General features: G+C 38.1%; 2 protein-coding genes across 2 annotated transcripts in view; both read left to right on the plus strand.

Moving 5' to 3' along the window:
• The window catches only part of LOC130170887 (inactive N-acetylated-alpha-linked acidic dipeptidase-like protein 2), a 431329-nt gene extending 410081 nt beyond the window's left edge, over window positions 1-21248 (plus strand). The window contains exons 18-19 of the mRNA XM_056378584.1: window positions 5590-5788; window positions 15671-21248. Of these exons, the coding sequence (XP_056234559.1) occupies window positions 5590-5788; window positions 15671-15908 (437 nt within the window). The 3' untranslated portion in view covers window positions 15909-21248. The remainder of the gene's footprint in view (window positions 1-5589; window positions 5789-15670) is intronic.
• Window positions 21249-23111: 1863 nt separating this feature from the next.
• The window catches only part of si:ch211-51h4.2 (uncharacterized), a 108234-nt gene continuing 106643 nt past the window's right edge, over window positions 23112-24702 (plus strand). The window contains exon 1 of the mRNA XM_056379085.1: window positions 23112-23299. Coding sequence (XP_056235060.1) covers window positions 23125-23299 — 175 coding nt within the window. The 5' untranslated portion in view covers window positions 23112-23124. The remainder of the gene's footprint in view (window positions 23300-24702) is intronic.

Genomic DNA, 24702 nt, shown 5'->3' on the forward strand with positions numbered 1-24702 from the left:
CCTTTCCAGCTCGCCAGGTCGTTATTTAACACTTCTAAAACTTTTTTGTTGCTTCACTTGTTCATGATTCAGTTACACTATTTCAGCCTCAAGTGTTCTCTGCTTCTACTAAACCTCATTTGAAACTGCAGAACCTTCTCCTTAGACATTTAACAGTTAAGCATTAAATGACATTTAACTGTTAAAGTGATCCTTTTGATTCTCTTCCTAAGCTAATGGATTCTCCACATGTGTGTGTTAGCAAAAGCTGTATCCAGTTATGATATTAAGCAGAAGAGCCGAGCTTCTTTCAGAGTTTCTCAAAAAACATATTGATACTGACCTTGACTTTTTTTTGTTATTTTTGTTATTTATAATTCAATATTCTTAATTGCCCAATCATACTCACAATGTCCCAAAAACAGATCAATAGGAGAAAAAAAGACAAAGAGAGACCCGGGGGCCAGATGTGTATGTACAAAGAAATATGCGTTTACCATTTCCCTCAAATAAACCGTAAATTATAAAAGTATAGAGTGCAATCAGAATATGTGAACCTCACACATAGTTCAGACCAGGTGAACACATGATTTTTTTCTACAGAGTACAGTGTGATATGGTAAAACGGAAATCTAAGGTGTGAGACTGAATCTAAAATGCTGCCTTATTCAACAATGTTTGCAGTTTACATACCTACAAAATGTAAATGTGCTTATCAAATGCATGTTATGAATTATATATATCTATATATCTATAGTTTTATGCATCTGGTTTCATTCACAGAACACAAGAGGAGAGGAACAACATTCATGTGTTTCACTTTTTTTCTTTCTACTGCAAATGTAATCAACAACAAAAACATGATAACATAAAGCGCAAGGACAGACAAATGCAACACAGTAAAGTTTCAGTGCGTACAAGATAGATATATTATCATAATATTATAATGTAATATTAATTATATTTAATCAAAAAAGAATACCAAGTCATTTAAGACTAAAGTCTGTATTGCTGCCTAAATCTGCTCAGTCTTTTGTTCCCTACATATTTTCTTACACAAACAAATGATAAGAATTAGTATCAACATGAATTAATATCATCATGAGTGAAGAATGACAATTAATTAAGTCCACACAATACCCAATCCCAACATTTATAAACATCTGTAGATGCTGATGTACAAAAAAAAGAGACTATTCCATGGACTCACTCTGTCACTCTACAGCTCTTTTGTTTTTCTCTCTCTTCTCTGACTGTTATCGCAGGAGGCCAAGTCCCAACTGCACACCCAATTACAAACACATCCAAAGAGGTCCCCGTGTGTCAAAAGATGTGATGGATTACAACAATCAAACAATATTTCATGAGTCCCAGCTGGCTGCGAGCAGCCAGAGCCATTTAAATTTGTAAGAGAGAGCAGTTCTCTTTGTCTATTTTTGTCCCCACTGTCTTCCCCTTGCCTCTCCGATGAGTCACGCTCCGATCCCGACACACTGAGATGCACTCTGATCCGAAGACACACACCAACACATCGCAAGGTCTGTTGATTAGGACCAGTATCTTGGAAGTTATTAGGTTATAGTCTCTTTTTGATTAGAGCATTAAAAAAAAATTGCACATCATCCTACAATGAGCTAAGGCAGAAAACTCTTCATATTCTCAAAATCAAACAATAGAAGCAAAGAAATGCAGCTACAATTTCTGTGCACATGAATCTTTCACAGCACACCAGCGTAATTTCAGAAAATGCCTGTACATGCTGTACTGTACGTCTTGTCTGCGTGGTCTGCGAACAAGGTCAGGAACACCAAACCCTTCATCCGTTGTTCTTTCTTACTGAATGTGCCACGTTAGGATGAAATACTTACTTTAGTCCTAATAAATGTATCATGTTTGCCTGCCATCTTCCTCAGGCAAAACACCAAATAATTCTCCAAAACCCAGTATTACATCCAATTTTCCTCTTCAATATCTGTGCATAGCAGATAGCAGCATCGGGACAGATTGTAATTACACTCACAAAAAATGCACTACATGCAGCTTCCACATCTGTCATGTTCAGAACCGTGAAAGGCAGCAGCAGCAGCAGGAGGAGAAAGAAAGAAAAAGCAACTCACCAACTCTTCCTACTTCCAAATAATAAAAAGAGAAAAAGCAAATGGATCTAAAAACTTAGTGAGAAATCTGTCCCTATATCTGCATTACTAATCTGTCATAGCAAAGTTAAGACCGCACAGAGAGGAACCAGGTTGCAGTCCAGTCATTGAGAATCACTGATTGAATTCAAACAGAGAAGAAGAATGTAGAAGATAAAGATTATTAAACCTCACCATGTCTGAATGCAATTATGTACAGGGCTTAAAATCGGCAGTAAGTGAACTATAGTGCGCCCATGGATATGGAAATTTACTGAAATATATGGAAATAGAGCACATTTTACATTTAGGCTAATTGCTATTTTGTTTACACATGGAAATTAGTTATTTGGTTAAATTACAATATACCAATTTTTGAATGATGGACCCTGATTTTCACTTGATGGCAGCTTAACTTTCAGAACATGTTTGTTTTGGACACATCACACAGCAGATATGTAAATAAATATGTATTTATGTATTTATTCCATTAGTCATTCTGATTTACACACACAACCAATGCAGAAATCGATCTGACCATTTTATATTTAAATATAAAGGACAGCACAACAGTTCAAGACTTTGTGAGCAGTACATCAAAATAAGCCGCTCTTTTTTTAAATTGTAGTACGTAACCACATTGTCATCATGGCATGTTGTCAGTTTATGTAATCATGTAAACAACTTATGAGAACTCAGGATATTTCTTGACCTGCAATCATTGCAAACAGTGGTATTATTGTGTTCGTGTAATTGCTAAGACACCTGAAAATGAATCTTTGTCCTCATGCAGACAGTAGCATTTCCAACAAGCCCAGTGGATTCAGCCAGATATAATTTAATAGAGCCAAGAATACAAGCCAATTAACTGTAAATGCAAGGTAATTGATTTGCAGTGCCAAGTGTACTGTAAAACAAGCCAGCTTTGTGTTGACAAGCTAATGAGGATAGAATTGTTGTGTGTGTGTGTGTGTGTGTGTGTGTGTGTGTGTGTGTGTGTGTGTGTGTGTGTGTGTGTGTGTGTGTGTGTGTGTGTGTGTGTGTGTGTGTGTTTTGAGGCTGGTGGAGTAAACTGATCAGTAGCTACAAGTGAGAAAGGGGGACAGGGTCTGTTTAATTTAGTGTATTGAGTGGATGGTGCTATGGGGGTTAAAAGAGACGTAGGAGGGAAGTTTAAATTATGTTGTGCCTTGTTGTGTTGTTCAAGTGTGTGTGTGTGTGTGTGTGTGTAGCTCCAATGATATTTTGAAGCTGTGGCTCAGAAGTTGGAGAGGTCCAGGTCAGTGTTACATGGGATTTCTAATTTGGCTGAAACCAACAGGTGATACCGTGATACCAAACGCTGGTTCAGCAGCATTTCAATATGTGTCATATATCGTGCCTGAGATGAACATGTTGAGGCTAATTAAAAGAATTTAATAGTTTCATGATGTATTTCATGATACATCCCATGTCCAGCTATTCCTCTCAGGGTTGCAGGCGTGTGAAGCCTATCCCAGCTTACACAGTGCAACATGCAGGACACATCCTGGACAGCGCACCAGCCCGTCACAAGTACTTCCTATGTGGCTACTCTGTATCGTTGAATTCATTTTTCTCTGCAAGGTAAATGAAGCTAAGGAGAACTACAGATTGAAAATATGTTCAATCTGCCCTTTCTATGACACTTTTTGGACTTTTGGATGTTGTTTGGACTTTTGTTTATTTCCTGTTTTTATTTTGAAATCATTGTTGTATTACTTCCTGTCTTTGTCTTATTTTCCCTCCATTGTGATTGTCTGCCCCGCCCTAATGTTTTTCACCTGTTTTCGATTACCCTTGCCTCCCTCTGTCTTGGCCAGTTTGTCTGTTTATTCCTGTTCAGTCCCTCTGATGTTTCTGCATGTTCCTGAGTTTTGGCAGTAGATTGGATTAATTTAGATTGACCTTCAATTTTTCCCTTCTGCACCAGTGTTCTGTAAGTTTTTGGACTTTTTGTGTTGATTAAAACTCTTGATTAAAATTTTTATTTCACCTACCAGCCTTTGTTTGTGCTTGCTTGCATTTGGGTCCAGAAATCCTTGACCTTATAAAAAGATATCTGATTATGGTTCCCTGCACTCAGCTTCAATTAATGAGAGTTCCTGTTATTTAATGTCTGCCCACATTGTGATCAGATCCAGTGGTGACTAATTCTGAGTCACTGAGTTTAATAAATTGTTACAAAATATGTAAAATTAGCAAATAAGTTTTGACTTTTAACCATATTAACATTGGCATCATACAGAAGAAATTAACTGCAACAATAAATCTTTTATATTCTTCCTAATAGGTGCTGTCTGAGCAACAAAACTCAATAATTCAGCATAGCTTCCTCCTGATCCTGCCTCCAGTACAAGTGTAAAAAGTCCAAAGAAAACACTCAAAACAATGGGATTCATGTGAGATCAGCAGAGTAGCGGATCAAGAGCTTAGAGGGGAGGCTGTGTCTCTTTGTATTTCCAGCACTGTCAATGACTGTAGCATATTGTAAGTGATGCAGACTTTTAGCTGCTGTATTCCACTCTTCAAGAAGTGAAGGGTTACATACAGTAAGGTCTAATATTTGGGTTTCAATATGACGTTTTCCAGAGTTCATATATGACAATATGTGGTTAGAGGCAGTGGAAAAGCCTGCTAGCACTAGTGCTAGCTCAGCTACCTTCGCATCATAATGGTTCCTGTAGAGTCTCCCAAAGAGATGCTAATGTATGAGAACAAGGATGAGGATTTTTCTGCCCAAGTTTGTGTTCACACTATATAAACTTTACCTTTACCTCTCCAATCACAGTTCAAGCCAAATGGTCTCCAAGTGTTGTCTGGCCAATCTGATAACTTTCTGATCTGTTTCTTTGCTGTTGCAGTAATACCTATTTTTACATGTTTTCCAGATACAGATTGCATGCTTACACTCTAGCTGTGAATCAGGTTCGCTCATCAGAAATAAAATAAAATCTGGATCATCATTACTTTTCCTGTGAAAAAGGACACATTGGACCGCATAACAATACAAGTATACAAGGTGGTTCAGTGGCAACGACATAGAAGTTCCTCACTGGCTCATCATACTGATTTAAAATAACAATGAAAGGGTTTTTAAAAAATTTTAAAGTTGTAAAGGTCGTTTAGTTTTTTTGTCTTTTTTTTCATCAAAACCACTGCTCTAGATCATGGGAAAATATCTGACACTCATCAGACCACATTCACCTTTATGCAGCCAGTCCCCAAATTTCCTACAAGGCATTAAAGTCCATTATACATTTTTAAATCCACAATGGGTTTCAGCATGAAACCTCCACCTCTTCCTTTCAATATGACTGTATTTTCCACATGTAGTTCCTTTTAACCAATATTTATTTATGAAAGTCAGCTACAACCTCTGGAACAGACGTTTTACATACCTGAAGGTTGAGCTCTCATCTATTGTTTCTGTTACTTTCTCCATATATATGTCCAGAGAAAAGCGTGGTATCTCCTTCCCTGCTGTCCTCAGCCTCATCGTTGAGAGACCACGCAGCTTTCTTCCAGTCAGAAACGATGCGGCCTGCCAATGACCCTAAAGAGCGTGACCCTTCCCATGTGCGGATGCTCAACGACGTTCTCCGTGACCTGGAGAAGAGCTTCATCATCCCACAGGCACCATCCGGAGTGTACAGGTTAGGAGAGAAGTTACTGTCTCACAGCTGCAGCAGTAGTGCAGTGTGGTCGGAGGTAATGGGTACACTGTCTGGCCTCCCTCCCTCGGTCACACACTCACTAAGTTCGAAATTTTTAAAATGTCTGAAGTTATGTTACATAAACTCAAAACCTCACTATACTGAATAAAGTCAAATTTAGAGTTCAACATGTTTAAATCACTTCTAGCAAATTGTTTCTTGATGTTCCCATTTTCTGGTGAAAATTGTACAGACTGTGGTTTTATGGTTCAACACTTCCTTTATATTTTTCTAGTGCGGAAATTGGCCTTATTTTCCATTTCAGTTAGTATTAAAAAGTTTTGAATCTAAGCTGACTAAACTTGCAGGCAACCTGAATGCCATTCATCAATTCTTAACACCCATGTTTGATTGCTGGCAGTCCATCCTCTTCCACACCTTTTGTTTGCACTCTGCTTCGTTTCTTAGTGCGTTGCTGCCACTGCCATCAGTGGAATGAAACAAATCCCTTGACGGGAATGTGTGCTGTGTGTGCTGCATGCTTTAGTGTGTTTGTGTGTGGCCCTCTGTGCATGTTTGTGCATAAGATACAAAACAACTCGTCACACAATGTACACACATCAGTTGATCTTGGGTTGTAGTATCATCTGTGATTACATCGCAGGCAGATGTGCAAATGTACAGAGCGTAGAGTGTTTACCAGCGTATCGCATAAACTACACTATTAACTTCGTTCAGATGTGACGCCTGTTAAATCTACTTGACTATTACTATAGAGAGATTAGCCAATTTGACTGTTAGGTCAGACTCATTGGGTCTGACATATGCTACATACTTAGAAAGCCTGGCTAGCATAAGAATTAGAATGCTATAATGTGACTGAATTTAGAGTCAGTCTAACCCCAGTCTAGTCAAAATGCAAAAAAAAAAAACCCTCCAAATATCACAAAAATGGTTTTACACCTGGCTGAGGTGGACAACCATAGCATTTCTTATGTCGGAATTACCATTTTATAGACAGATTGACCTTGAAGTTTGTTGAAAATTTTTTGGGGATACTTATGTCACATCCCTGAAGTTGAAGTGCCCTTCCTGTGCTGTATGTCTGCTCAGGGTTTTGGTTACATATGCTACTTGAAATTATGATGTTGTCCCCCAAGGAAAAAATATGAGCAAAAAATAGCAAAGTATTAAAGAAAACACACACAGGAAGAAAAAAATAAATAAAAAAGCAGGAAACTATGGAAGTGATGGTGGCCAAGATGTTGATAATAATTGTAAGTGTACTCATTTGCTATATTCTCACTTCAGCAAAAAAAAAAAAAAATACATAACCACTTTTCCAACCTCCTCTCCTCCAACTGATAATTTTCACACAGTCCCTAAATCACATGCAGTCCCAAGTTGTGTCAGCAATGATTTAACCCCCCCCATCCGCCATCTATCTTGCATTGGGAGGATCCACAGCTTTTTCAACTCGTTCTACATACTCTGCATAACAGCAACAATGTAATGTAAAACTCGAGCTTCACAGTGATCACAGATTTATTCCTTTTGACAAAAAAAGAGAAAATGGAAATAATTTACACACAGCCGTGTTTGAACTCAAAAGCTCAGCTTTTAGCTCTCTACATTTCCTCTGGATACGAACAGAATTAATGGTGTCTGCTGTTCAGTGTTATTCACAGTTTATGGCAGTAACAGACATGTTAATTGTCCTAGACTGCCATTAGTATCCAAGCTGAAATTAGCTGCTCCATCATGCTTGGAAAACATTAAGGCTTAATAGCACTCATTTATAAAGGAAGTTCCCATTCCCCCCTCAGGACTCATACAATTAGACTAAGAGCACTGAACAGTCTTGAAACATGTTTACTTTGAGAGCTCTCCTGTTTTACACACAACGTAAAGTAAGCAACATGAACACTGTATTGTGATATACAACAATGCAGTAATGCAGGTTCATTATGCTGCCTATGGTTTGTATCATTATGGTTATGAGCATCATACTTGTTTCCTTAAGTAACCATTAAATCATTAAATTGTACACTGAGCCTTAAAATACTTTGCAATTTTAGATCTTCAATAAATCATCTCACATGTCACAAACCTAAATTCTATAAATACCACGACCTGTTCGCTGACACTCAAGGTCACTAACAAACCAACTACAAGAGTGAAAATACACACAGCTCTGCAGGTATTAAAATACAAAACAGCAGTGCAAGTGAAACACACAGATGTGAATAAAACAAAATAAGTCGTCAATAACGTAACAAAACATTAAAACAATCACCAGAACATCATATTTACAGCGCCATCCTACATCCATTCAAAGCAGTTTCACTGTGCACTTTGGAGGACACGATTGCTAAACTAAAGTCTTCATCAAGTACTTCAGACATTTTGTGCACTAAATTTCTTTGGGAGGTTTTTTGCACCTCTATTTTAACGATTGTAAGTAGCACTTTGTCAAGTACTTCATCCATTACTTCAGACATTTTGCTTACTGAATTTGAGCTCTTTATCAGTGATTGCCCCTCTATTTTAACTGTTGTAAGTGGCTCTCATTCTGCTGGTAGTTTTCCTTCCCACCTTAAGCATGCAGTAGTCCACCCAACTTTAACCCTCTGAGTTATAATCATTTTAGACCTGATCTTATCAAAAGTTTTAGAGAAACTGGTTTCCCCTTATTTGATTTATTTCATAAATATGTATATTATATTTATTATATTATTATATCATATGTATAAATAATTATACATGATATATATCAGCTAGGCCAGGCACAAAAAGTGCAACTGCTGGATGAAGGCACCGATCCAGTCAGCTGTTGCTGCACATTAGGCAGTACATAACATACAGAGAATGGATGCATATCTCTGTCCAGTCCTCTTTCAATCCTTTGTTCTTTTCTTCCTTTTCTTTGTAAACTTTTTTTGTTTTTTTGTTCGCACATAATGTCATCAAAAATGACATTTTGCCTATTGTGATTGGACTGAAATGAACACACAGAAACTGATGAAACACACACACACACACACACACACACACACACACACACACACACTGGTAGCTCTGTGTAGAACTCATTCCACATGGTTTACAAAAAAAGTATACAGGCAGGTTCAATACACCAGCAACACTAAAAACACTAGACAATGTATCCATATGTAATGTAATAACTGACACTGATTTGATTTGTTGTTTGAACCAAGTCTAAACCTTGGGCCAGAGTTCACCGAGTCTGGCTCACACACTTCACTGCCCTGACAGCTTTCCTTCACCAAACACCACTGCAGGAACTACTCATTTATCTTAAAAAAAAAAACCCTGTTAAAGACATTTGACTTCATATTTGACATGCCTTCGGTTTGGGTTGTGGAGTTAAGCTGCCTCACTGACAGAACACTGAAATCTCTCACTACTCAGCCAGGTCACTCAGGGATCAAGCACCGGGGAAATTTGACAGGCATTGAAAATATCCCAGTAACACAAAGTATAAGTAAAAGTAAAGTAGTATAAGTAATACAAATATTAACAGTAGGAGGGAAAACCACTGTAGGCACATTTTAAAGTCTGCAAAATAAAAAAGAGAAAGATATGTAAGAAGTTATTATAGTAATTAATAATGATAATAATAAGAGGAAGAAGACATTTTATTTATACATGCAAAGCTTTTTTTTTAAGAATAGATAAATTTGAGAAGTGATTTAAAAGATGTCACTGATTCTGAAATCTGCACTCAGGGGCCCTGACAACAAAATACTGTGCACCTTTATTCTTTAGCCAGCAGAGCCCTGCCTGAGGATATGAGGCTGGGAGCAGCAGTTCAGCAATATAACTGGGAGCTTAAATCATGAAGTGCTTTAAATGAAATCAGTAAAATCTTAAAATAATCTCCAAAAAGTCCTGGTAACCTGTGAAGAGAGGCTAAAACAGGTGCAATGTGATCTTGTCCTCTAGTATTGACCTGAATTTGAACTAGCTGGTTATTTGGATGTAAACCCTGAATGCAAAGAATTACAATAATGTAACCAAGATTTTTTAAAAGCATGAGTGTCCTGATTTATTTATCAGGACACCATGTTGGGAACCATTGGGTTGGGTCCCATAGTTGACAGTAAGAAACAATGACAAATACATTTAGAGCTGTGGACAGTAGCAAAGTTAAATCCAAAACTAATGTGTATATACCTGTATCTGACAGCTGCATATTTTCATGCCTTTGATGTAACACAGTACCTTTACAGTTGGGGCCGTTCATATTATGCAATGCAGTATTATAATGCAAATGAAGAGCAAAGCTGAGGCAACCAGAAACACATGAAGTCCTTTTGTTAATGAGATTTCCTTGCACTAGCTGATGTTAGTTTGATGTTAAATGGTGGAATGAGTCAACTTTCGTCCAGTCCAAGGTCAGTCTTGTTGTTACACACAAGTCAGACTAACCAAACACACACCAGTATACCAAATCCAGCACAGTCTGCCCAATTTACCCTCTAGTTTTATGGAAAAGACCTAAACTTGTTTCAGCCCTTCATGAAAAAATATTTCCCTGTATTGCCTTGATGTTTAAAACAAGGATACCCTGGCAAGGTCTCAGACAAGTTTATTTATCATTATTATTCAACATGTTCAATAAATGTGTTATCCTCGTAATGTTGTAAATCCGCTTCACATCTGATACATTGATCCCTCCCTCTTGATGGGCATGAACAAAAGTATCTTAGCTGCTTAGATGAATGTTTAAGCCTGAGTAATACATGTCAGGCAAAGCTTTATTATTTAGCTCGGCCAGTTCCTTACTTGATGTGCAAACATTAGGGAAAAGGTGTTGAATTATGGACAACTTATGCAACTTGTGCAACTCCTTCCAACTGCATCAGCAATGCTAGTGGTAAAACATCAATCAGGTCCAGCTTCGCTTGCTCTTTTCATTCACTCATGTTACATTTATATATCCCAGGTGTCTGGCTCAAGTAGACTTTATCTAGGGCAATACATGCAATAACCCCCTTTTGGTTGGCTGGTTATTTGACTGCACACCTAGGTGGAATTGGAACTGATTGATCTTTGGCTTCAATGTTTACTTTCATTGCCCTGGTGTCATATCTTTGGGACACTGGAGAGGGTGGAGGTACTAACTGTGATTTTGGATTATATGACTCACGCATGTGTTGTAGTAGATCCAAGAGTTTCCTGCATGTCATATAAAACACAAAATCTAGCTGTGGGAACGGTGATTTAAATCCATCCTTCTTTAAAATCTCTGCCATGGAATTTAGAACTATGAATCCATTACAGTTAATTTTTGATGAACAGACAGGGATGTACGTTCAAGAGCCCATTTAAGTTTGCAATTCTGTTAGGTAACTGTAACCGATTGAGGTGGGTTCACTGAACGTTGTTTGCGTGAAAATGCAAACCTGTTGGTGTTAATAGTTGAATAACACAAGTTTTTCAGATAGTTTTACAAAATCGCCAGGCTTTCCTCAGAGAAGCTGATGATTTTGGAAGACATTAAATTTATGTTACACTGATGAAGTGGTGACAAAGGAAACCATTATATTGACCCATATATTCAACAGGAACCTCCATACTGCATTTGAAAGTTGAAAGAACTTTGGAAGTCAGCACTCAGTTTGGAGGTTGTAAGATATTGAGTTTGACCTTCAAAATCAGTATGCTGTCCTCCAAAACTAATGATCAACTTCTACATTTCCTCTCAGAGGTTGGTGAAAATCCAATATGTGAACTTCCAAATCCAACATGGAGCAGCTAATAATTGGTTTTGGGAGTTATCTTTTTCAATGTAACATATATGAAAGTTGGCATATTAGTTCTGGAAGTCAGCATTGATTGTCGAAGACACATTTTCAGTTCTTTCACCTTCCCATCTATCTGGAAGTTGGACCTTCCACCTTCAAAATGCATATCTATCCCATTTATTGGCTTCGAGATTTAATGTAGTGCCAAAATAAAGGTGTCCAAATTCACAAAATGTCCAACATACCTATAAAAGAAAAATCAAGTCAAAGATGTGTGCTCTGGAAGCTACTCAATCTTTAAATTCCCTGTTGCAAAAAGGGAAGGTCAAGCGAAATGTTCTCACTTTCTAAAATTAAACCTCACATGGAGGTAGCAGAGCACATGCAGATACACCGTGCAGCTGTCAGTGTTGGATGGACGGTGCTGCTCCTGTGTGAGTAACACCTGGGACCTGTAGACACAGTTTAAACCCAATTTGCTGTGTTGCAGAGCAGGATGCGGCCTCACTTAAGAGTGGGTATCAGGCTGCTGAGGGCCACACCAATCGATAGCAGATGTCTTTATGTACACACAGAGTTGCTGCAAAAAGAACTGTATTCACAGACAGACGGTGGGTGACAGTCCAGGTTAAGGGGACGATAATTACACACTGTAAAAGTCCCAAAACACAAGCAAAGCAGGAGCTGGAGGGGAAATAACTCGCGGCACGGCAGTGAAGATGTCCCTTGGCACACGATTGTGCACGGGAAGCGCATGTAAATGCACACACACACACAGTAGCGGGCAGGCGCAGACGTAACTATAAGCCAATGATTTGAACAGAATTTGTACAGGAATAATTCTGTTCCAAGCTTTTTGATCCATATAAGTGGTTGAATTGAAATGAAACTGTGATCACTATAAGCAATTTCCACTGTATTTTTATGACGTAAGTTCAGTATCTAAACAGGAAGTGCCCTTTATGGAGCAAGGTAGAAATTTCAGTACAGTGGGGTGGTAGATGGGAACAGGAGACCAAGTTTGAAAATGTCAGACCCACGGACAGTTATCAACAATTAGACAATCTCAAACTCTGCAGTTCCCTGCAGCTCTTCAGAGCATTTTAACATCTTTGAAGTCATTATTATTGTCATCAGTAAATGGAAGTTTAACAGTGTTTGAATTTCCTGACCCTGAACAACTTAATCATATTTTACTTGCCATGCATAGATATTATTGAAAGCAAAATTGAAATAAAAAAAAAACTCTGACATTGAATGTAAAACAAAAACATCACTAAACAAAGTTTTGTAGAATCATCCAGTGTAGCCTTTCTTCACAGCAGACAGAGCAACAGATTTGCTCTCCAGTATCCAATAAGCCATGACAGTGAGCCAGCATGCACAACACCAGGAGCCCGACTCCGAAGCAGCTAAATGGAATTCAGCCATCATTAATTTTATCATTTACAAATGTGCTTTAAACTGTGACATGTCAGAATGTCCTCTATGCAAAGGACCTATATTGACATTTTATCTGCGTTAGGGATCGTTTTTCTACACTGCTGGCAGCCACTGATTTTCATGGACTTCAGATCGTAGGTATGATGAAAATAACTTAAGAAAGGAAGTCCAATACAGATGATATACTGGAATGTTTTTTATCAATGTTTGATAGAAATACCTTTTGGCAAAAATAAAATATTGTAAGTTGAAAGCGCAGACTCATTTGAAAGTCTGCTGCTGACATATGTGTTCGCGTGTTCGTCTCTAAATTATGAGAGCGGCTGCCAAAAACATTACATTTATTCTAACTGGTGTCATATACTGGTGTTATGTAGTTGAGTAGATAGAGAATCATCACAGCGCTCTGACTTTGAGTCTAAATTGTGCGCTGAAGGTCAGTGTTCCTTCACACCCTACAGCTCACAACTTGTGTCTTAACAGATGAAGAATCACTCCATTTACTCTCTAAGACTGTCCGTTCAGCCACTTTAAGAGAAATCGATGTACTTCAGCCCCGAGGAGAGCAACCCTCCGCAGTCTCTGCCACTCTGACCTACAAATGACTACTCTGCTACCCCCGAAGGCTCGCCTGTGTTTATATATGTGTTTTTGCTTTATGTGTGCGCGTGCTGCCGTGTATTCCGTACAACGCAAGTGACAGGAAGACAAAGAGACATAGATAGGAGGGTCTTTAAGGGCAATAATTCATATTCAGAAAATTAAGCAGAGGTCAAAGTGTGAAACTGAAGTTTTCATTTGTCCTTTTTGGGGTGTTGTTTCTTTTCCCTTGAGTGTGAGAGTTTTCATCATATTATACACGGAGTTTAGCATCAGTCGGCCAGTAAAAGATTAATCGGCTGCAGGTCGACCGACACAAAATTCTGTAACAACACTAATTTCACTTTTTCTTGAGTTAGTAAATTAGATGTACAGTCACTTTATTACTGTCAGTGCTCAAACAGGGGCCTGTATTTTCTTCAGTGGCAGAGAGAACTGGGAAGTTAATTGGAGCAGGCTCATATTAAAGACTATATGGTTCCCTGGTTAATGCAAACACAAGACTTCCTCCAGTTTACTTATTGTCTTGACAAATTCAATATAATGTACATTTCTGCAGCACTTTTATTCTGTGAGTACAACAACAGTGATGGCACACTAACCATCCTTTTCCTCTCATTTTTTTCTTCTTTATCTGAAACACTGTTTTCATTTACGAATTAATTCCAGATTTTCCACTTTGCTGTCTTTCTGATAAGTGTGAGGTTATCTTGAGTGAAACTTCCTGGCGAAAGTCCTTCAGACTTTCCTTAATGCAATGGGTGTCTGGGTTTGCTGAAAGCAACACAGGCAGAGGACCCAAATGCAGACACACAGGCAGGGAAATAAAGGCAGGTAGCAATTACATGGGAGCCACCAAGGAACATAAACAGGAACGTGAACAGACGGCTTGACCAAGAAGTAGTTACAAAGGCAGGTATATATACAGACAGACTGGGTCAGGGAAACTTGAGTGATTACAAATAACAGGTGCATAAATAGAACGGGGAAAAAGGCTGAGGACATTTTGTGGGTAAAAAGAGAATGGCAGATCTAAAGGAGAATACATGGAGATGAAGGAATGTGAGCAAGGGACCCAGGGGAACTAGGACGCAGACTATGACAATAGAGGAATCAAGAGAGGTAAAAATGATGTATAAACGGAAACATACAAATATGTAGACGATTGAAACATGGCGGAGACGGAGTCAAGGATGATGGAAAGAAATTCCTAAGAAGCGCTTTTCTCTGAGGAGAGAGGAACTCGGAGTCAGAGTGTTAAGATTGCATGATGGAGGTGAAGATGGCGTGACGCTGAGAAAGTCATCTAGCAGATGGATGATGTACGAGAGGTTGTAGTCGTCTGATCCAGCAAAGTGTTTCACGCAAAAAGTCAGATATTTTTGGGCTGACATTGCACCTGAAGGCGGGCTGCAGGAGACGGTGGTGTTTTGTTTATTTGGAGCTAAGATGGATAGTGAATGGGATGAGATGGTGTGCTGCACAAGTCACAGTTTAGAGAAGAGTGAGCTGCGAAGACATGGCAGTACAGCTCAAGATCGAGAATATGTGCCTTGGTTGTATTGCTGCAGGTGACCAATGGCTTGAGATATAAAGAGGATGTGATAAGTGTAGAATTTGTTGCCTCCAAAGGTCAGATCAAGACACAGGCAGTTATCCAGCTTTAACCTGCGGTCAGGGAAGGCAGAGCAAGAGGGATGCATGTGCTCGGATGGTTTGTTGGGGAAAATAAAAATGGGCCAACTGAGGGGCAGAGAGAGCTTGAGCAGGGTTTTTAATACGACCCGGCCCTCTGCACAGGCTGAAGCTAAAATGGAGAGTCCTTTAAATGTCCTTGGTTTACACAAAACCTGATTCAGCAAGTACGATGGTATTCTACAAAAAAAATGTTTTTAAAGAAATGTTTAGATATCTGATATCAGCTAATTTGGTAACCAAATTTCTCAAGTCATATTCTGCATGTGTGAACAAGTCATTCACTGACAGTCTCCTCTCTCTCTCTCTCTCTCTCTCTCTCTCTCTCTCTCTCTCTCTCTCTCTCTCTCTCTCACCCTCTCTCTCCCCACAGGAACCTGTTATACAGCCTTCCAGGAAAGACTCCTCAGTTTTCCATCCTCAGGTTCTCACAGGAAGCTGTCCTGCACTGCAGTGTCACCAGCAAAACAGTCAAACACAACAAAGAAGTGCTTTGCCACAGTACCATGAACCAGTCTCTGTCTCTTATCCTCAGGGCTATCCGCTCAGCTGAGAGGCTGGTGTGCTTTGGCTTGGACTTGTTTGAAAATTACCCAAATGACACAAAATGATCTTGACTGGCACAGACCCACCAATCAGCTCGGATGCACTAAACACTGCCACTGATCAAGTCAATAAAATTCAAACACATCGGGAATATTAAAACACAATTGACCCCCCCTGACTGACCTCGCCCAAAACTCATCTTACTCATCGTACTAAAGTCCTGGAAAAGTTGAGAATCCGAGGGAATCCACACATTACTCAATAAGGCTGAAAGGAAAGGATTAAACTCCACCCCAAGTGTCATTTAGCGTCATGATTCCAAACTTCCTCAATAACAATTATTGAATAACAACTTGCAGAAACTACATGCAATATAGTGAGAAGCTTGAGACATTTTGAATGATTCATGTTAAAGGTTGTAAAAAAAAAAAAAAAAATGTTTTCTGATTGATGAATGTATTAAAACTAACTTGTTGCACAGCTTTTTGATATGCAAATAATGGGGTCATAAAATTGCACTATTCACTCTTCCTATGAAAACTGACCAGCAATAAAAGGCACATGGTCATTTTTAGATTGTTACTTTTCCTTCACCAGACACTAACTCTTTTATCCATCCTTTCCTTGACAAACCTCAGCAATAAATCCCAGAGAAAACAAAAGCAGCAATTCAAAATGGTTACCATGGTTAACAATTTGATTCATATTTGTAAGACATTTGGGAAATGCTGAAAAGCTGAAAAAATACCTTAACCTTGTCCAGGTTTGGTCAAAGTCACTTCGTGATAGTAGCTGTTTTCATAGTTTTTTCTTTGCAAAATGCAACGGAAGGTATATCTGGGGAAGCAGCTTCCGAAAACTTTCCAAATTAAATTTTTGGTCTCACTTAACCAAATATTAGCTGACTAACCAAACAGCTTTTGGACTCAGAAACAAGTGTTTTGAATGATTTATTGGAGAGCTTCAGTAGGCTGCCACATGATGCTGTCCCCTGTTTATATGTTTTGCTCGAGTCATGTTTCCTTAATCTCTACAAGGGAGATGGGAATCATCAAATTTTTGAGAATAAAACCCAGGTTAATAAAATACTGAAAACTTCTTTGGATGAATTAAATAACAATTTCACCTGACAACTTAAAAATTCTAAAACCCAGTTATCCCTAAGGGCCTTGTTAAGCAATAAGCCATTCTAACAGAAGCCAACCGAACAACACCATTTACTGTAGCTGTTCTAAAATCACTGTATGCCGTGACGTCTGATGGGTTGTCACTTGATTAAAGAGCAATAACTCCACAGAACCATGAGCAGAGCTATTCCGAGCAATCTAATACTTTAAGCAATAAAATTTTGTTGATTAAAATAACAGTTCTTGGCATGTGTTTACAGATGACTGTAATAAGGATGTCATGCTGGCTCAAATGTAAAACACTCACTTCACCATTGCAGAGATCTGGGTTCTTCAGTACCTGGTTACAAATGCCTCTGTCTTGGCCTGGAGCCCCAATCAACACCCATAGTAAGAGGCAATCGGCCTCATTCACCAATATTTTCTTAAGTATTTTCTTAAATTCTTTCTTAAGTTGAAGAAAGTTCTTAAGAAAACTCTACGTCAGATTCATGAGCGTGTTCTTAAACTGCAGAATTGTGCGCACCAGTGTTCCTGGATTGATGAATGCCAATCTCCTTGTAGATTGAAAGTGTGTGCTAGTTGGCCCTAATTAGCACAGGTAAAAGCACATGACCTTAAAAGGACATGTGACTGAAGGGTCGTGTGCAGACACAGACATAAGTCATAAAGAGATACCGTAAGGGAAAGTTGAGAAAATGTCAAAACAAAAAATCTAAAGATGGAGCTCCAGAATCAAAACGCAAAAGGAACTTTAGTAGTTCTGAAGCGGAGGTACTGCTGCCGGAAGTGAGCCGCAAACGAGCCAATAAGTGTTAATGTAGCATTCATTTATTTTAGAAGACCATACTGCTTTGTAAAATAACAAAAGTAATTTTTTAAAAAACATTATGAATAACAAAGATATTATCTTAATTTAATAATATAATGTTATATAACTGTAGAACAGAAGAAAACGCAATAAACATTTATTGTGCTCAATCAATGAGAGTGTGATGAGAGTGATAAGAGTGCTCTTGAGTGTGCGTAGATTCTGTTCTTACCTAAGAACAAATTCTAAATACGAAAACATTGGTGAATGTCAGAAAAGTGCAAAAAGTGGGTTTTAAGAAGAAATCTCCTCTTAAGAATGGTTGGTGAATGAGGCCCAATGTTAGCAGGTGGGAAGTTGGTGGGGGAGCATGTCCTTGTTCGTCACACTAGCAAGTCCTACAGATCCTCAGTGTGGAGTTAAAAGAAGCAGTTGGTGACTCCGTGTCCTCTGTAGGAGGCTCATGAGAGGTAGTTTACACTTGTCATGGTCCAACAGAGGAGGTTGGCAATGACAGAGATCAACAACTAAATATGGGAGACAATGAGAGAAAATGCAAAAGTAAAAGACACATAGTCTCTGTCTCCACTTGTTATTCTTTCCCACTCTTGAGTCTGTGCTGCACTCTGCAAACTCTTGATGTTTTAAGTGGCAACAGTCTGTGTTATCTCTCCTCTTTTCCCTTCATTCTTCTTACATTCTTCTTACATTCACGCCATCACCCAGTGATCTCTGTCATTGTGCAGCAGTTTGCTCTGCTTATGACAAGAAATTCAGGAGTCTAAGGCTGATGTGCTGGCTTCAATAGCCTGAATAGAGACCTGAGCAATATTTCTTTTTGTTACCATTTAATGACTTATTGGTATTATGGTTTAAAAAAGATTATTGTTGTGAGGAAGAGTGTATGTTGGTTTATGGTTCTGAAGATGTGATGAAATCACTCAATCTAATCAACCAAAGCTGCAACCCAGAAATCAGCAGCTCTAGCAACCCTTTCAAATTACAGGGCGTCATGTAATTCAACATTTATATAAAAAAATTTACAAATTGGGACTTCAGGTTTTTTGTAGTTAGGCATGATATTTGCTAGAATAGTGTTTGTAAGAAAAACAATGAATGAGACACTATTTTATACTATGAAATGATTATTTCATACCTTAGCTTATTTGTAATAGTTTGAATGTGATAGACTTTTTTTAAGCATGAGGGACGGGTGGGAGGGCATGGGATGAGCTTCAATTTTGCACCTTGTAATTTCTTATTATTAGATCTGAATTTTGTAAAGTTCACATATGTTTTAAATGTTCTGAGAAATGATTCAGGATCTTGAAAGATACCAACACATTGTCTACAATTGCTTCTGACTTGCTTCTTAACTTTATTCTAGTGTTTAGTGTTTAAATAGTCATACTGATGCATTCAAATAGTTCATTTTTAGACTTGAAATATAGTGTTTTTTAATAATAACATCTCAATTTCTACCAACAATTTGATACACAAAATTTTGTAAGCTGAATAGCTCATTTGTATTTGTAAATAAGCAGAATTGCAATGCTGATTTAAAAAAAAAGAAAAAAAAAAAACTTTTCAGGGATCAGAAATGTAAATTCTCATTGCTTTAAATCATGTGCCTTTTGTCAGTAGAAATTAAAACAAATGCTTTAATTAATAATGCAAATGGTATACCAAAAACTTGACTAAGTTCCAGATTTTAGTTGATGTAATGCACTATTGGAGATATCACCTCTGTCAGCTGTAGAATCTGATCAATAACCAACAATCCACTGTATCGGAAAATAGAGAGATAACATGCACAGTTTGTGCTTGTGTGCATGTGGTAAATAAACAGACTGCATGTATATTACAAAGGGAAATTTTGCTTTCATATTCAGTCTAAATGCATCTCTTGTACTGGCTAATATGTTAATAATAAAATGCTTTACTAAAAAAGCCTGCTGCTTGCTTGTGCAAAGTGCAAAGAAAAACGATACAGGAACAATACTGTGTTGTATCCAGAAAATCAATCACTTCAAAAAGGTTCTAAGGTGCTTTAAATTGAAAAACAAATGTTAGCTAGTTATTTTAATATGTAGCAAATGTTTTGAAAAAGGCAAAAATACCTAACATAGAAATCAAGCACAACAGTTGAGTACAAATCCAATAAGCCAGTCACCATTTCCAAGGAATTAAAAAGTTGATATGCCTGCTATTGATTTTAAATCACCGCCTTGAATATTTAAATCTGTTAAATTCCCCATTTGAGAGAAAAGCTGCATTATTGGTTGGTCTTTGTACATTTTGTGAAACCTGTGTATATTGTGTATTGTTAAAGGTTGAGACAAGTGTACATTGATACTGTCATTGTGGCACAAACTTAACATACTGGAAGTAGCATCAGGTATTCCTGTGGGTGCCATTCAAATCACCAATTTCTGTATTTCATCAAATATCAATGGCATGTTGAATAATGCATAGCATGTATGCCTGACACAGAAATACATGTGTGACAGTGCACATTACATAGTTACTGTATACCATAATACTGCTTTGATTTTAATTCCAGTTGGCCTGATGTGTTACAGTATGGCAAGTCTGTCTCACAGCATGAATCTTTTGCATCTGTTAGGCTCTTTGTTTTAGAATTGCATGGTGTTACATTTACACTGAGTTTCATTATTACTCATTATTGTGCTATGACTTCATGCTTACATGTTACTGTTGTAGATAACGATCAGAAAGTGGTTCTCAACATTGTTTGCTTAAAAAGAAAAAACAAATAGGGTATTTTGAGTATCTGTTTTGAGTTGACTTAATTAATAACACAGACGGGATAGACATTCACTATTTAATGTCAGTAAACTAACATTACATAAATGTGATGATCTGCAGTAGAAAATTCATCGTTGCGAGGGGCCTACGACCAAGGTCTCATCTCACAGGTTGAAAAATACTTGACTTGGTTGAACCATGAGCTGTCTACTTTGTACAGTATTTATTTAAAAAATGTAATAGTAAGCAATGTTACATATTTTTTGATAGAATTAGAAAACCCTGAAAACTGGGATTTGCACAAAATGTGAATTTTCTGTGATGTTACTGCTTCAAAAGAATTATCCAAGCCTTTGCATTTACCAAGAACTGCTCACACTGTGCTGTTTTCTGAATTGTAATTCCCCCCCCCCCAAAAAAAAAAAAGAAAAAAAAGAAACGAAGACGAGTTAAAATGTCTTATAATAGTTTGGAATTGTCCTCAAACCTATGAAATGTTTTTAAATATACCTTTTAAAAAGGCCGACTCTGACTCTCCACTTCAACACTATTATCATTAGTTGAATCATTTGATGATTCAGTATAGCTTGGTTTCTGTATGCATGACAAAACAACATAACTAGATTATGCAGGGATTTTTCTGGCATGGTTTTTCGTCCTCTTCACTGTTCCAGTCTTATTGAATTTTTAATGCAATAAAGAACATTTCAAGCATCTGTTTTTGTTCCTGCTAGTGTCACATCAAATGGAAAAACATTACCAAAGGTGATATATTTTTAACGTTTGGGATAATCAGAAGGACTAATACCAGTGGTATAAATTGCTGCAATAATGTACATCATGGCATCACTTTGGTGCACTAGAGGTGTGACAACGCACACCTCTGACCACAACCAATGGTTAGAATACACAAGTGTGCCAAAGTGCTCATTACTCATAAAATCAGTAAATCAGTATTTTGACAACAATTACAGATTTCATAAAAAATTGCAGTTTACGTTTTGTGTCATTTTTAGACAGTTTCAGATTTTATAATGGGTGTGTATTGCATGGAATGTTCAGAGGACATGCTAACTGCCATCCCTGAAAATTTTCCCTCAGAAAATCAGATCAGACAAACTCTTTTAAATCCCAACAATTTCCAACATTCATTGACAGTTTTTATATCAAAAAATTTAGAGATTTTTGGCCTGTAACAGCCAGTTTTGGTCTCATTCTGATATATTTTAAGGTTTTTGAGAAAATCCCCCCTAAGTGCAGAGAGGGCTGTCCAAAGCTCCCATAGACACACGCCCATGCTCTAAAGCTCTTGCCCTCAACAGAGTTGACGAGAGTTTCTAAACTTCGATAAAACCTCAACTGTAAACTGTAGGTACACATAAAAGTTTTCAATCTTTTTATTGAAGCCTTGTTACGGCAATAGAGAAGTGATCTTTTCAATAGGACTTGCAGTTTTCCCTCTGAGATCCGATTTTCAAACACAAGTTTCATCTTAAAAGCTGTCATTTGCCTGGGGAGACAGAGGGGATTGTGTGTGTGTTTTCCTCCTCCCCCTGGTGGCCACAGTCACCAAGGCAACCAGTATCTCAGCAGGTGCTACTGACAGTTACCGGGCATAAATGGAAAAAGCTGATACTGATTGCTAATTAGACTCATTAACTTGAAGCCTTTTAACTCAGGAATGAGAGCAACTCCAAGTTAAATCAACACGGTGTACTTGTGTGTGCATGTTGTTGTGTGGTTCTTTGTGTCTTTCTATAATTGTGAGGACAAATGTGGTTTAAAAACCATTATTGTGAGGTCATTTTGGCTGATCCTGACAACTTCAAAGGGGCTGTTTAAAAGTTAAGCCGAGGCAGTTTCTAACACCACGTACACACATACATTGACAGACACTTAAACACCATTTCCACCTTATAGCTATTAACTCTACAAGGTGTCTCAACCTGGTAACAAAAGCTTTTTGGAGGCTGTATGGTAGACCGCTATACTACCTCACACAATAATACACACGTGCACATTTACAGACACACACAAGTGCAGTTGCTCCCCAAATTTTCACACAACTGATTGTGATTAGCCAATTAGTTTGATTAAGTCAGGGCATTCTTTACTGTTGTCCATGTTGTTCTGTTCTAGCAGGAGAAATCACAGTAGCTTTATTGCAAATCAACTTCTGTTATGGCATGTAGGCCTACGTGTGTATACATATCTTGCTATGGTTGTGGGGACAAATTTAATTTTTCATCATTGTGAGGTCACTTTGGCAAGTCCTTGTGGTTCCAAAGAGCTTTTTGAGGGATACCTGCAGTGACTGAGGTCAGAGTTAGGATAATTATCTGAATGAAACTCAAAGTAACGTCCTCTGTAGAGATTGAAATGTGTGTGATGGATACGCACCAAGCAGCTGGCACATTCAAAATTTCTTCAGGAATTCTCTAGTTTTTGTTTTATTGTGCTAATGCTGTCTCATACTCAACCTCAGACCATTCCCGGGCACGTGCCGCATCCAGAGGACCGTGCGCGTTCACGCGTCGCCTCAGAGAGGGGCGGGAGAGGAGGAAAGAGAGAGAGATGAGGTGGGGGGAAGATAGGGTAATGAAAATGATGGCGACCGATGCAGAGGAGATAAGAAACCAAACAAGTCCTTGCCCCATCCCCGACACCAGTCTCAGCACTCTGTCCATCAAAATAACGCGGAAAAACCAGGATAGACACTGGAAGTTGCGGTTTATTTACCTTCAGTGCTGTGAGTACCGACACATCACGACGTTCACACTCAAACGCCGGCACAGGCTACACAATCCCGGACAGAAAATGCTGAAAATGCGCCGCATCACAATTGACCGACATCTGGTTTGTCACCAAGAATAAATGCACAGTTAGCCTAGCATAGGCCTAACGCATTATTTAAGCACCGTGCCTCCATTTAACATGTTATTTATGGGGGGGTTGACCGGGACAAACACACGCGAAGACTAACATGGAGGGGACGCAAATTCCAACAGGAAATAAATAAATAAATTTTGCCCATACTACCTAGCCAAACATAATCTTCAGTCAGTCATTAGGTTTCACCATTTAATTCGGCATGCATCTAATGAACCTAGTAGAGCTTATATCTGGTTTGAGCTTTTTAAATGACCCTGTCCAGGATGCCCATAATTTGCCACCTGAACTGTTTCAAAAAGTTGACATTTTGTTGACATGTGCAGCTTGTTTGTACCTAATTAGCAGCCAATGTTTGCTAATTGAATTGTCAGGTTTTTAATGTTGAATTATGATTTTACTATGATCAAAATTTAGCACTGGCCCACTGGTGGCTTGTAGGCTATTTGTTAAAACAATGTTCTCATTATTAACAAAATACAGTATATAGAAGGTAAAAGATATTCATTATATCAACATAAAAGCCAATGCAAGGCAGCAAATTATTAATCTTGGCCCGTATTCACAAAGCATTTTATCTTACCAATAAGAGTACTCCTAAGTCCTAAGTTTTCTCCAAAGTCCTATTCACAAAGCTGCTGAGATCAACTTTTAGTAAGGAGATGCAAAAACTCCTAAGCTAAGGATGCGACTTCGTTGCCATGGCTGCAGTTTTCATGGACGAGCTCCGTTGCAGGAATCACAGGGATTGGTTGATGTCTGTGCCAGTGAAAACGAATGCGCAATATCCCGCAGTAATAAAATTAATAAAACAAAACAAAACAGTGAGAAATAAACGAATACAAATGAAATAATAACGGATTATGTGCTGTTTACAAAAGTAGTGAATTCTCCAAAATTCATCTGTATGATAAGGTTTGTGTCGACCTAGGAGAATTTAATTTTACTATAAAAACTTACATTCAAAACTTTCAAAACTCAATTCATTAACATCTAAAAGAAAGTATATGAATTGTCCTATAAAGTTGGGTCAGAGTGCATTTATTGTTTGGTGGATATATTGGCTTTTCTCTGTTGACAAGTAATGCAGCGTTGCCAAACACTTAACTTCCACACTGATCAGGTTGTTTGGGTTGGTAGGAGATTGCATCCTTCACAAAATCCACAATGATCAATAATATTATTGAGTCAGTATCTTTTAAGTAATTCAGCATTATGTAAGGATTCCAAAACACTGACGTGGAATGACAGCAGCCCTTTTAC

Source organism: Seriola aureovittata, chromosome 6 (assembly GCF_021018895.1).
Source record: "Seriola aureovittata isolate HTS-2021-v1 ecotype China chromosome 6, ASM2101889v1, whole genome shotgun sequence".
NCBI lineage: Eukaryota > Metazoa > Chordata > Actinopteri > Carangiformes > Carangidae > Seriola > Seriola aureovittata.